General features: G+C 41.9%; 1 protein-coding gene across 1 annotated transcript in view; it reads right to left on the minus strand.

The window, feature by feature from the left end:
* TLL2 (tolloid like 2) overlaps positions 1 to 14,929 on the minus strand; it is a 79,615-nt gene that overhangs the window by 61,455 nt on the left and 3,231 nt on the right. The window contains exon 2 of the mRNA XM_031554573.1: positions 6,068 to 6,193. Within this exon, the coding sequence (XP_031410433.1) occupies positions 6,068 to 6,193 (126 nt within the window). The remainder of the gene's footprint in view (positions 1 to 6,067; positions 6,194 to 14,929) is intronic.

Genomic DNA, 14,929 nt, shown 5'->3' on the forward strand with positions numbered 1-14,929 from the left:
ACTAAAAAAAAAAAACTATATAAAGATGAATAAAATCACTTATTTTGACAGGTAGGAGTCTACCATTCAAAAACCTTTATTTCAGGGAACAGTGCATGTCCAAAAAGCCTTTGTGTGCATGCAACCAGTTGCCAACAGGAACCTAGCCAAGAGGGAAAAACAAACATCTAACTCCAAGGGGAACACAGAGCAAGTAGTAGGATTTCACTGTTCAGGCTGTGCTCCAGCAAGGGCCAAATATTACATTCACCTATTGCTTGGGACGTCCTTTAATCTGCCCTTCAGGACAAACACTAGCAAGCTTAACAACTTGTATCAAAAAGAGGTATGTACACAGATGGACTGAGCCCTCAGATAGGTCCCTTGGAAAAAAGATATTCTTCTACCCATGTAAGAGGAAGCAACCTTCATTAAAGATTTCCCAGAGGATGAACAGGTGCTGTGGGGAGTTAATAGCTGTAGGTATATAACACATACGTAGCTATTTGCATCGGTCCTGGATGGTTATGATCAATGCAGCTCAGAGTAAGTCAGCACAAACGATATGCTCCAAGCTGAGCAGCAATGTTGAAATCATTCTGCACTAAATTAAACCATGCTAGAAGCACAGCAGTTGCTTTAAGAGGACTTAAAGAAATGTGTTGAAACGTGCTTGAAAGCAATACTGCTGGCCACAGATGCTAAACTACATAATCTCACCCAAAGTGGGACAGAAGTCCTGCTTCTAACTGCTTTGAACACCAAGTTTGCCACTTGAGAAGAACTCTTTTTCCCCAGCTTACAGTTGAATAATGTATCTTCTAGTAGAAGAGTTGCACTCCAGCAAAACATCCTGTAACCAATCCCAGTTCATGTGATAATTAAAATCAAAGATTCCTGGTTTGTCACAGAGAAAAAGAAACCTAAGAGCAAATCCTGAAAATAGGAAAAGCCTTGTGAAAACAAGGTGACCACAGGCATCCCAAAAAGCAAAACAGAAAAGCCGCCTGTTGCAGAGATGAGCATCTTGCAAACCTGCTGAAACAGCAGAGGAGCCACCTGCAGTTTTACAGCATGATCAGAATAAAGGGGCTGCCCAAGAAACCAGCATGTGCCAACAAACCTACACCCCACTTTTATTAATAGAAGGGTACAATTCAGAACTTCTCTTTGCTTAATTCACCAAAGAGTAATTTTCTTGCACTAGACTCATGAATTTGATGCCACAGCCTCTGGCCATTCATGGCAGCCTCTGTATCAACATCAGTTATGAAATACTTCATATGATTTAAAGCCAATTCCCACTCTAATTTCAGTAAAATCTCTGGGATCAAAAACATCCAACTGCACTATTATCTGAATCACTCATTTTAGCTCATAGAGATGCTCTGTAAATCCTTTCTGATCTATGCAAGTGTGAAAGCTTTATCAAGGCCTTCATGCCATGAGCATAAAAATCTCTCAGTATTAGAGACACAGAAAACCTATTTTGAGTGTTCTTGAAAAGCATTCTTGGCAGCAGTGTGATGTAGAGTCACTGCCTCAGCAGCAAGCCCAGCACAGCATGGTAGCAGTGAAGGCAGCCAGACTCCCATGTTTTCTCATCTGCCGAAGCCAAAGCAACAACACAGTAGGGATGAACTCGCCCTTCTCACTCTCAGAGGTTCCTTTCAGGACTTGAAACTGCCTCAGTGATACAGAAATCAGGAAAAGACATACTGTATCAGTAAATTCCTCTTAATCCCTAAATCGCCTCAAAAGACTTAAAATAAACCTGTTAAGATTTAATAGCCACAAAATTCCCACAGTCATGGCAAGAAAATAAAAGGTCTTCTTCCTCTGTGGCTAATGCTTTGGAAAATAAAGCAATAAAGCAAAGAAAATCACCTTGCACTAGAGGACTCAAAACCCTAGTGAAACTATGCAGTTTCACAGCCTTTTTCTTGTTTCCTCCCCATTTCAAAGCTACCAATAGACTTTCGGCAGCAAAAAAATCCTTAAAGTTTAGATACAAATTTCTTCTGAACTGAAACAGACATTGTAAAAGCAAATACATGTAATAAGCTTCACAGAAACCTATAAGGAACTTAAAAACTGTAAGTTCTTTTTCGAAATGATTAGGAGTTGGTGAAGCAAGGACTTGCAGAGGATAGCACTCACTGGAAGATCTTCAGGCACTTAGAACAAGGGGAAATGTCTTCAAGTTCAAAGAAGGGAGATGTAGGTTGGAAAAAAGGAAGTAGTATTCTACAGTGAGGATGGTGAGGGTTGCTCAGAGTTGTGGTGGGTGCTCCGTTCCTGGACATTTTCAAGCCAGGCTGGATCAGGCTCTGGCAACCAGATCTAACTGTGCATGTCCTTGTTCACTGCAGGGTAGTTGGACTAGATGGCCTTCAGATGTCCCTTCCAACTCTAAGGATTCTATCATTTGTTTCATTATGTTTTGAACCATTACTCTCTCTGCTGAGCCGAATCCCAGGGGAAAATCATTTTCAACACTGTCATATGAGAACAACTGATTTTCATAGCAAACATGCCATGTAAACTTGATCCCACAAAAGGAGAGGCAGGGAGGCAGCTAACAAACATTTTAAATGCAAAGTAATACTTAAACATCCCTCTTTGTTTCTTCATATAAATAAATAAATGCGATTAATGACGAGGGGGAAGTTTCCTATTTGGAGCTTTTTTTTTTTTTTAATGTGGCATTATATACAGTAATAATAGGATGAATAAATGAGCAGAGCACACTGTTTGGCCTGCAGCACTTCTGCTTGTCTAATAAGCAGCAAACAAAAACAACACGAGCAATTCTTACTTTAGAACTTAGGTTCAATGGAGAGCAGCTAATGGGGTGGGGAATAAACACTTTTCTTCTGCTTTAGAACATCACAAAAATTGTATTTCAATTCAAACAAAGGTCAAATGTACAACATTAGACAGCTGTTTTTACAAGATCATTGATCAGAGTAAAACTAACTTTCAGGAAAAGCACAGCTGAGGTTGAGATGTATGGTAAAGAGAACAGAAATCACACTACTAGAATTATTTAAGTAGGAAGAAAACACTTTGGAACATATCTGCAGAGAAATCCTGGAAGGGTTTGAATGAGAACTGAACTAGTTGGCTGTTCTGACCTCCCTTGTAAGTGTGTGCCTCTCAGCATTCACACAGTGTTCATCTGTACTGTTTGCAACGTTTTTGTTGTTGTTTTTACTTAATACTGCTTACAGTTTTAACTTAGTGGACAGAGACCAGCATAAGTAACTCAAATAATCTGCTTGGATTAAATAGGCTGCATTTAGTTGTAGACTGCCGTGATGTCTCTGCCTTTCCCTCAACAGCACTACAAAAGCATCAGAGAATGCAAGATGCTATTCATAATATCCCCTGCATTTTTCAGCTGCCCAACCAGTGTTCTCCCCACCAACTACTTGGAAAGGAAGCTCTTCTGGAGCAAAGGAGACTGTTCACATGAATAAGGACTATCAAGTCATCTCTGCATTCCAAAAGGATTTCGGTGCATAAAATAAGAGGTAGAGTTCTTGTGTAATGCCTCCTTCTAAAGGGCCTAGAGAAGGGCAATAGCTACATCTCTAGAAAGGTGACTGGACTGGAAAAAGGTAAAGAAGGAGAGTTGGAATGAGAAAGCTTTCCACATCTGACAGCCCCAGTTCTCATCAGCCAAGGCTTTTACTGAAATCATCTCTAGTTGTATTTATGTTCACTGGAGAACCATCACCCATACAAACGTGGAAATTTCATTCTTCCTCTGGAGCTTAACAACTGCAGATGTTCTACACAAGCTAGTAGGGTTTACATTTATGAACAGCCCTAGAGTGTCAAATAGCACTATTTTCACCCCTCCTCCCACTGCTCTCAGCCAAATAGCATTTTCTTGGGACACAGAAAAGAAGAATGCCTGGCCTAATAGCTTGTTCAGAACTGCAGCTCCCAGATATGAAGAGCCTGTGTGTATGTACATATTAAGTACTTCCCCCACTATGCAACTAATCCGATTAACAGCTTTAGGAAACTTTGAAACGTTATAATTCAAGGGGACCCACTCATAAAAGGTCTTAGACCATTTCTGTACAGAGGTTGCATTCTTCCCACTGGAAATAAAAAAAAAACAAAAACAGAAAGCAGGACTTTTTCCCAGGGAAGAATGGATCTCAATCCCCACCATGCTGAAGTAGACCACCCTCTTACAATTCACAAGTGTCAAGCAAGCCCCATAAGAGAAGAATCAACTCTTCCTGCTCCTGTAGAGAGCCCCCTTGCAGAGCAGGTGAATACAGAGAACCCTCTATGCATGCCCTGCAAAAAGCTAAGCTCACTATGACAGGCCCAAGGGCTGGCCAGTTGTCAGCTTGCACTTCCAGGGGTTGAAAGTCAGGGAGAGGAACAAAGTCTGCCGGTGATGAGGAGAGCACCATATGAGCACAATTCCCCTAATGCCCATCACGTGGAGCACCACCTGGGCTTTAATTCATAAAACCCAATTACACAACACAAGTCATGGTTGCAAGAGACCACCATCTGCCTTACTTAGTATAGATGTAGGTTATAAAATTCATGCCTGGCATGAGTACTGAGCACAAAAAAGTGTTTCAGATTGAACAACTATAAAAACCACCACAGCAAACTGATATGGTTGGCATTTGGCTTTGCTTCCACAGAAATATCTTCTAACTTCAGTAGCTGACAAAGAGACAAAGAGATGAACAGTACCTGTCCCACCTACTTAGTCCTCATTCTCTGACTTACCTTCTACTCTAAAGGCAACTAACTCCTAATAGTCTAACACTTCAGAATGAGCTACACTCAAAACAACATTAACAGGGTAAGTGACACAATAACACATTTATAGGAAGCAATCAGTAATAGTAAGAAACGCACAACAACACATCATCAGTAGGGTAAAACTAACCTGTCTCATGACAGTCTAATCCCAGCTCATGTTCCCTACTCTGCACAGAGTTTTAGAGTCAGTATGAGTTTAGATTAGATATGGTGACATTAAAGTATACATCCATGTTGGAAGATGGATGTGCAATCTTTCTTTTTGACTTATTCTAATAGGAAGCTATAGCAGCAAACCCCAGAATAGGACTTACACCTACTCTGAAACAAAAGGCAGGTAGTCACAAAGATTCAGAACCAGCTATCAGTCCTTGCGAATGAAACAAAATGCATTGAGATGGATAGACATCTGTCCCACTGATCCGAGTCTCTACTCAACTTTTCACCCTACTTGCTAAATTAAAAGCACAGCAGCAGAGAGAAAATAAGATTGCCCCAACCTGCTCTGACTCCAGTTCCACCAATGCCCCTCAAAAGCTCAGATTTCAACTAGTTCTCCTGCCATCATAAAAATGGATGAAAGGCTACAGTACTGCAGGGAGTCTCTTCACACTCTCCAAGCCAGCTGCAGTGTTTCAGATACTCTTAGAGATGGAAACAAAGCAGAGCTTCTGGCTGAAGAAACAACTCCAGTCTGACACAAAACTGAGAATATGTAAGAGCTATGTAGGGACGGAAAGGAACATCAGCATATACTACTCATCTTCTGGCTTTCCAAAAAATAAAAAAAATAAAAAAATAAAAAAAATCAGGACTGTTAATCTGTAACAATTACATAATCTCTTCAAGGGTAGCAGATATGCAAGACATCAATGTGTTTTACCTAGGTTAATGAATTTTTTTTCCCTCCAGTTTTTAACGCATCAAGATTAAAAGAGGGGAGAACAATAATAGTTAAATTTAATGCCGAGCTGAATGTCCCTGTTTCAATCAAGCTTCCTTCCAAATTTGTAGAGACAATTCTTCAAAGGAAGAAACCAGCACTGTAAATTCAAAACTCCCTCAGGCCAAACAGAAAGGCTCCTTGACTGCCCTCAATGCAAATCTTGACTGTTTTTATCAAAGTTCAGAGTTGGTTCTCATTCCCAATTACATAACTAGCTTCTCTCTGCATGCATTTCCCTGCCTGCGAGAACAGGCCACATGAATGACAAGGAACTCTCTGCCATCTGACAATAAAATCAAGTGAAAGAAGGCAGTGTCACCTTTGGGCTGCCCTTACCTGAGGTGTGTCTTGCGTTGCCAGCTGAGTGCTTTGTTAAGTCAACAGTTCTGTCTATTTGAAACAGCTTCAAATCATCTTCATCTAAAGCGATATCACCCCAAAAGGCAGCTGGAGAGAAACAAACTGCAATTAGTTTTATTTTGGAAGGAAAATATAATTCCTATGCAGACTATCGTGACTCCATGGACCAGAAAAAGGTAATACACAGCAGCAGTTCATAAGTACAGAGAGACTGGACATTGGTGGAGGCTAGGTGACGGTATTTAAATTGAACCACTGTGCAGGTGCACAGAAAGGAGCTTATTAGCTGAAATCCCTTGTGTTAAATTTTACTGCAGGACTGACTCTCAACCGAGCTTTATGGAGGTGGTGTTCACTGTCCATTAAAGCCTACAAGGGGCAGTTATGGGTATTTCCCTAGCTAATGTGAAGGAGGGAATTAAGATGCAGCTCAGATTCTGATAGATGTTGCGTCCACACCATCTCAGGTTAATAGTTTGCATAAGATAGGACAACTACAGACTGTCAGCCTGTGGGACCTAATACACATGTTCAACCGACACAGTGCTAAACTGGCCTAAATCCAACCACAGAACCAGCCTATCATTTACACTTAGCTGGAGAAATGTCATTTATTTGTCCTCTCGTGGATTAGTTACCCTGACCGAAGTTCTCAGAGTTTTTAGTTTTGTAAAAATACTTGAATTTCAATCAAAAGCCATGAAAAAAATCAAGTAAATGAAGTGGTACCTCAACACTTAAAACTCAAAGAAATAAGACTGGAAACCCTTTAAAAAATAAAAGATAACCCTGTAAGAGTTCAGTTGACTCTGCACAGTGTATAGTTCATATTGGAAAAAATGCAACTAAGTAAATGCAGATGATGAAGCAGTTGACCAGACAGAACAGATCCTTCTGAGATAACAAACAGGTTATGAACTGAGCTGTTAAAATTCATAGTCTGTGTAGACTGATAAAAAAGAAAACAAAACACATCAAATAAACAACAGAAAAATTAATTCCTGGTACAGTTCAAGAGAACTCAGTAAGTCAGGCAAGGATCAATGTAGAGTTGCTCTCTGCAGTAGTGACCAGATGCATTGGAATCACAGCCAACAATATTTACATTCCTGGAGGGAAAAATTGTCCCAGTGCTATGCAAGCAGCATCACTGATCAGAGTTAGGCCTAAGTAACCACCAGGTTTTACTCATCAGTTTGCTTTTACTGACGAGACCAAATGAAACATGTCAGGATGTTCGCCTGTATGTCAGAAACCTGCATCTGTGGTAACTGAATTATAAAGAGTTAACTCCTACAGAGCTATGCCTGCTACAGGGCAAATCCCAGCTGCCACACATCACCCCAACAAAGAGATGCCATGAGCAGCTGAGCTGGTATGAGTGCAGAGATTCAGCTGTTTCCATTTCCCTCTGTCTGCCAGGGGTTATCTGGCCATTATAAAGTAATAGGAGGCAGGACTCAGCCTTGCAGGAGACTGACTGTAGCTTTTTGGCTGTGTCCCCTTAACAGCACTACCAAAATCCAGAATACAGAAATACAGCAACAGCTCCAGAAGACTCCATAGTGCAGACAAATCTATGCACTGACATCAATTAAAACTAGGACAGAGCCTATACAAAGGCATAACTCAGGCTCTCCCCAATATCTTGGCAACCAAATTCCTCATACAGAACAAAGGAGAACATAAAATATTATCAGCTCACCACCAATTAGTAAGTCTACCAGCTTGGCCAAGAGGCATGCTGATTGGGAATGGCCAGAAAAAGAAATGGGGTGATATTTTCCTCTGACTGCAATTTGAAGACTTTATATCCATACAAATATCCATGACTTGCTCAGAACAATGTGGCAAACAGCATCCCATGCCATGTGACTCTTTCTCCAGCCACATTCAGTAGGTTACTATTGAACTGGCCAGACAGATATCCATTCCCCACCCTAACACAAATCAATAGTACCATTTCAATCCCAGAGTAATTTCCACCACCATAGGCTCTCAGGGGCTCTTTTCCATTAGCACTGCATAGTTTGTTTTTCAGGACAAGGTAGTAAGTACACGCCGAAGCTGTGGTATGGATTTAAAGAAACAGAATTGTTGTATTTTTATTCCCAATGGAAAACAGTTTTCTCCCAACCCTAGCACAGGAATCTCTTTCTGTTACAAAGCCATGCATCATCCTGAAAGATGTCCCACTACAAAAGCCAAACTTCCCTATCATTTATTGCCAGCTCTCTATGTCCCAGCATGCTCAAGGGGAACCACAATTTATCACAGTCCTGAGCCAGCTAAGCAACTTTCCTCACTGGAAATCCTGGCTGAGAATGTTACACTGCAACTTCTCCTGTGCTGTCAAAGGCTCCTTCCTAAAGGCATGCAAGCCTGAAAGATGCTTGCTTCCACCCCAACAGAGTTGTCCCACAGGAAAGAACAAGTATTTTATTTTAAAGGGTCACAAGTTCAGAGACTTCTGGCAAATTAAAGCCCTGAAAGCTCCTTTCTGATTTCCTTTACCAACGTCTACTTTTTCATTTAACATGGGAAGATTTCCAAAAGAGAAAACAAAAACAAAAATTAAAATCTCCTAACAGCAGGCTAGCAAACTTGGAAACCAGTATTTCTCTTGGCAGAAATCTCTGCAGCATACAGCCAGGTGCAGACTCTTAACACTCGGTGCAGTAGTGTGCCAGCTTTTGTTTAAGTTGATGCATTAATCGCTCCGGATAGTTAGAACAGAGCAGCCCTTATTGAGGTTGATGCAGTTAATATGAGAGTTTTTCCTTCCACGCTGGAGTAGCAGTCTGCATCAGCTACTCAGAACGTTTAACCCCACCACTCCCCAGGGTGTGCAATGGGAAACCATTTGTTTGTTGAGATAAAGGAGGAATAAACAAACAAAACCATCATCCAGCCAACCAACCAAAACAAAAAAAAAAAAGACAGTCTTGCAAGCTGTCTTCATTTTCAGAACATTTCTTCCCCAGGAGAACAGTCCACATGCTGGTGTTTGCACTGCACAGTAACCTGCTTGGGGGGCTCTGGCATTCTCCAAAGCAGTGTGGCTGCCCAGAGCATCTTCTTCCTAAAATCATTTCTCTGCAAACCACCTCCTGGTCTTCTCCTTCCCACAGTGCTCTCTAACTTCTCCCTCTTCTACTTCTTCCTACTTATTATCTTCTTTCCCTAGCTTAAGTCAGAATTGGAATTCGGGGGGGGAACAAAAAAAACAAAAAAACTGCTGTCTCTTATGCTGAGTCAATACAAAAGCGTTTGCAACAGTTTAAAATCACGTCCCCTAAAACATGTTCACTCCAGTCCTTTAATGAAGTGTCTTTCTACACTTTTTTGTCCCCTCAAAGATGACAAAGTAGAAAAAATAACATTACTCCTAAGAATAAGAACCCAAACAAAATGCAACATTGTGATTTGTTATGAGACCGCCTATCTCTTCAAGTCAAAATATATAGGGACAGCTGTCTTTCACCCTCACCATCATCAGCCCCAAGTTTACACAAGCATATTAACAGAAGAATATAACTGTACTTGAAAAATATCACCCAAAGTCTGTGTTTGAATTGATCTCCAGCCTCCAAACCAAGGTTAGGAGTCTTTCACCCATTTGCCCGTCACAATTTCTTGCAGGAAAACTCCATTCCAGCACCAGAAGATCAGTCCGTAGATTTACCCTGCTGACAGGAAGCTACAAAGCAGTTGGCCTCTGGACACCATGGGAGACTGCAGGAATTTTGAAGCACCCATCAGGATCAGCTGCAATAGATTCTTAGAAAAAGCAACCTTGGAAACAGGCATGCTGCGCCTGCCAGGAAACTACCTCCATCCCACTCCTCCTCAGAGAGGATCTCACTGGCTGAAGCTTTGATTAATGAGAGGTTTAGATGCTGAATAGGACGTGAACTTAGATTGAGGACTATACTCCACAAGCTGATTCAAAGGAACCCTCTTTCTGCGAGGACAGAAGCACGCTAAGTTAGTCTATGCCATCAGCTCAAGAATCTTTTTTGAGTTTGCAGACAGTTGGCACAGCTCATGCTGACAGACTTTTATTTCAGTTCCTCTATATAGTTTTAACACAATTTTGCTGGAAGGACTTTACTCCTGCCTGGCAGATTTCCTGCAGCACAGTATAGCAACGAGCACGGAAAACAAATAGCAATGTGAATCCAAACAGATGCCTCACATTTGTTTCAGCAGCATTCATGACTCAAACTCAGTTTCCTGTGGTGTTCACAACCTCTCTGTGTAGATAATAGCTGAGCTCCCAAGAAGGAATGCTTCATGATTGACTGCCTGAGCATCTGAGAATCAGTACAAAACATCCAAGGAGGAAGCGTTTGCATAAGTAACCTTGGCACCTCCAGTTTTGTGGCCAGATGGATGCAACGGTCAGGTAACCCAAGAAGCAGACTCAGTTGTCACTCAAGTGATGAGCTGCGTCAGCTGTTTGTGACTAAAAGTGCAATCAAAGGATGTGGTCTGAACACATTCCTGCAATAATCATACACGCATGTGTAAGGGACAGTGTTTGTCCCCATCCAGATCTCTCCTCCATAATCTGTGTTATGCAAAGATCCTAGGGCACTGACTCCTGTTGCTCCAGAAGTGACTGTACCATGCCAGAATAGTGCAAGGGAAAGCCAGCATCTCACCTTGTCAACAAGAGCTATGGGCAAGGAGTGCTGGCTGCACATACAGGTGGGTTATTCTATGACTATTCATGCACTAGCAAAAGCCTGCAAATTACTTCTCAGCGTTTGCTGATGCTTCCCAACCTGACAGGTCTGAGTGCTGGAAATTTAGTTTTCAAGGCTGGCCACACTTTCATTAGGGCTTCTGCACTCTAGCAATAAATAAATCAACAGATCAAAGTGAATTTCCAGCACATTCATTTTTCTTTCTGCTCATGCACTGACATGCAAGTCTGTTGTTGCTGAATCACCTGAAGATACAGGAACCAGTGAGAAAGTATTCTGAAATGTGCTGAAAAAAATATTCATACCTTAAAGAAGAAAATCGTATTCCCTTGTGCAAAGTAACAACCATGTCACAAAATACAAAAGCCTCAAAAATAAGGCAGGAATCAGTGAAAGAGGAGTTAAAAAAATAAACCTAAAGGCACGCTTTGGAAATAAGGCCAGAATATGAGCCATAGAATGGGAAACAAGCGACAACAGCAATAATTAAGAGAAAAGCACCAACACTACCACATTAAGCCATAATGCTTCAATTTAGTTTCTCCTCAATAGAAACAATCAGAAGTTTCCCATTGGCCAGCCTTGAGGATATGTTGGCTTGAAGGCTCTACTGCAAACAAGGCTATACAGCAAATGTTCCTACAGCCAACCTGATATCTGGCACAAGCATGATTCTCCAGCAAGAGAGACTCAACAATTCACTTCTCAGTGAGCAGAAGTTTCCCTGCCCAACAACATTTCATTGCAGAGTGTCAGTTTGTGGAATAACATCTAACACGGCCCACTTTTAAACTGCAACAAACATTTCAAGAACATTAAAGCATCATAGGAATCTGAGGTTGATGCCTTATTCAAACTTCTGCAGAAATCTGAGCTAAGTCATCACATGTAGCATTCCCACAGCACCCTCTCTTGGGAAGTTATCTGCAAGAGACAGCATTTACATTCAGTGAATGCCTTTCCCTGGAAGGTGACAAAGCAGTAACAAACACACACTTTAGGCTTGTATTCGTCCAAAGCTGCAAGCATATGTGTGAGCTTACACAACATTAACAAACACACACGTTAGGCTTGTATTCGTCCAAAGCTGCAAGCATATGTGTGAGCTTACACAACATTTGGTTTTAAGGAACAACTCATACTCTCTCGTGGCTGCATGCTGCCTTATTTTAACTGGGAGCTGAAAAAAATAAATCACTGGCATGAGCAATACTGCCTGTCACAATTAGGTTAGGAGAAAGACTTTTTCTTTACAATATTCATAGCTCTCCTACTACTGTTAGCTGCTTCTTCACTCGAGATCTCCACCTTTTGCATATCTCCATGGTAGTCACTTCTGCCCAGCGATCTATGAATCCACTCCCAGTACAACTGATGCAGAATGGCATTTGTGAACTCAGAGCACAAAATCCATGCCTCAGGCAGCAAATCAGCTCCATTTATGGGCTCTGAATGGTTAAATATCCATCTATTCATAGAACTACTACAAGAGTAGTACTGCTGCAAGTATACTGCTGTTATACTTCGGAGCAACTTACAGGGTTAAGGATGCTACTTCTCTGTAATGCAGTGTGTAAAATTCAAGGGGCCAGCTTAACTCGTCTCATAAAGGAATTTGAGCTATACGATCAAACTAACATTCTGGCAAGCTGCTATCTCCTTTAGATGACTATGCATACCCCACTGCAGAGCTGACACAAGACAGCTTTACCCATCCATATCTAAATAGACCTTCACACAAGCTGTACACAGCTTGCAGTGCACTTCTTGGCCACATTTCACATATAGGTAAACAATACATGACCAGAAGGCACCACGGACACATAAACAAATGCATTTTGATCTGGTTTGTTCACAAGTGCTAACTAGCTACCTACACCTTTCAGCTGAGCATCTGGCACTTTCCTAGTCTGTACAAGACAGTGCAGGGAAACTGCTTTTAAATAGGGTTAGCATTCGTGGGTCTGTTCAATCCCCAAGTTACACAATTTAGAGGCACATAGGGGGAAAAACAAATGGCCATTCAAAAAAGACCTTGTATCTTTTTTTTTTTCTCCTGTAAGCGAACATCCTGGTAAGAAGCCCTTGCCAAAACAAACAAGCAGAAATTTAAAAAAGTAGAATCATAGAATACCCTGAGTTGATAAGATCCCACAAGGAGCATCAAGGCCGACTCTTGGCTCCACACAACCAACCAAAATTCAAATCTTATGTCCGAGAGCATGGCCCAAACGCTGCTTGAACTCCAACAGGCTTGAAGCTGTGATCTCTGCCCTGGAGAGCCTGTTCCAGGATCTGACCATCCTCTCACGAAGAACAGTTTCCTAACACAACCTGAACCTTCCACAACACAGCTTCATGTTGCAGCAGACAGACAAGAAGTCTAGGGTCCAGCTATCACCATTCCCTGCCAAAATCTACACTTCATGGTGCATACAGCTCTCAACCATGGTGGGAGTGGAAAGCAGGAACCAAAACCATCAACAGAAAAACGCATTTTGTTTTCTGATCCTAAATGATAGTCTCCAAAGAGAGCATAGCGGCACTTGACAAAGCTGCTTCTTGACAAGAGGCAGCACCTTTCCCTTCCCTCCCTGCTTCATCTTCCCCAAGTGCATATGAAATGCTCCTCACCGGAAATACAGCATCATTTCTACTGCCCTTTAAGAGAAGGAGACGGCAAGGTTCTGGATAATGAAATCCAAGTATGCCTTTGTCAATTAATTATGGAGAGCCATATCACACAAGCCCCATTGCACACCCTCCATCATTTTTGCTGCTCGATATAACTTTAATTAATCTTTCCTTTGGCAATTTGAAGGAAGGGTGAGCACGCTGCAAACACCCACGGAGTATTAAATTGATTTCCTGTTTTACAGTCCTCTTTCCCTTCCTATTGGCCCAGTTATGATTGGTGGCCCTTCACTTGGAGGTGTTTTATCCTCGCTAATATAATCCAAAGCCTTGTGCAACAACTACATCCAGAAAAGTAACACTTTGTACAGATTATTGCTTCAGCCCAGGCCCCGTCAGTACAAAGCAGATTCACTCTTGCCCTTCCCTCTGCATACCATAAGAATACAGATCAACCACTTTATGTCCATATCTTCAGCATTTTATCTTATACCGTTGACAACATTTTTGTTCTAATTAACTCAGACATCATGCTCCCCATAGTTTTCTGTCTGTCATTCGTAGCAGCACACCTTAATTACCCAAGTGCTAAGGCAAAACACATTCCACTAGAAAACTTGACCCCCTACCTGATGTACCAGTCTAATCTTTTAACCTCAGATAACTAGATCTACAACCAGAACACAGAAACACCAAGTTCAGCTGGTGGAACTTCACAACAGACACACCTACCTTCTAAGAGACACACCACCCCACCTTAGACTTGTAGGGCTGAAAGCAGGATCCTCAGCTGGAAATACACACCTAGTCCACAAGGCAAGTCCGGGTTAGGAAAAGGGCAGGCAAGTGTAGTTCTATAGCTGCAAAGTGAAACAAGTTGTTTTCAAAATCCCTCCTCTCCACCTTGTAAGAGTATACCTCTGGTTTTCAGAGAGATCTTCCACCACTTGTCAGTAATCCCACAAGCATTTGGTCAGAACTGACGTTGTCTCGCAAGGAGCACACATCTCTTCTTCTCTGGACTCATTTGCAAAGGCCATCAGCTTCTTGCTGAGCACATACACCCAGAGCAGGAGAAAGACCCCAGCACATGCAGACAGGTGCTCAAAGCTACAGGGTGAGAAAATCTGCCCAAAGGCTGCCCTTCTCATCTGGATCAGGAGCAAGTGGAAAGGTCTGACTGCTGTGTGATTCCACAAAGGGTGCCTTCAAGCTCACTGGAGAAGAGAGGAATGGGGCAGAGAGTTAAGTCTTGTGGACTTGTTTCCAATGTGTCCTCAAGGGCAGGCATGGGAACTGCATGACAGCAGTTTCTGACACAGGTACGACAGTGAGAGTTGCAGGATAGAGGCCAGGAATACAATCCCCAGTTCAAAGATGAATTGCTGTCTTGAGGTTCAGGTCCTTGTTCAACGATACTTTCTTGGTATCATGGGTCAGGAGACCTTGACCTAAAACACCGCATACCCCTCGCCAGCTATCCCACAAAAAA

This window comes from Meleagris gallopavo, chromosome 8, assembly GCF_000146605.3.
Source record: "Meleagris gallopavo isolate NT-WF06-2002-E0010 breed Aviagen turkey brand Nicholas breeding stock chromosome 8, Turkey_5.1, whole genome shotgun sequence".
In the NCBI taxonomy this organism is placed as follows: domain Eukaryota; kingdom Metazoa; phylum Chordata; class Aves; order Galliformes; family Phasianidae; genus Meleagris; species Meleagris gallopavo.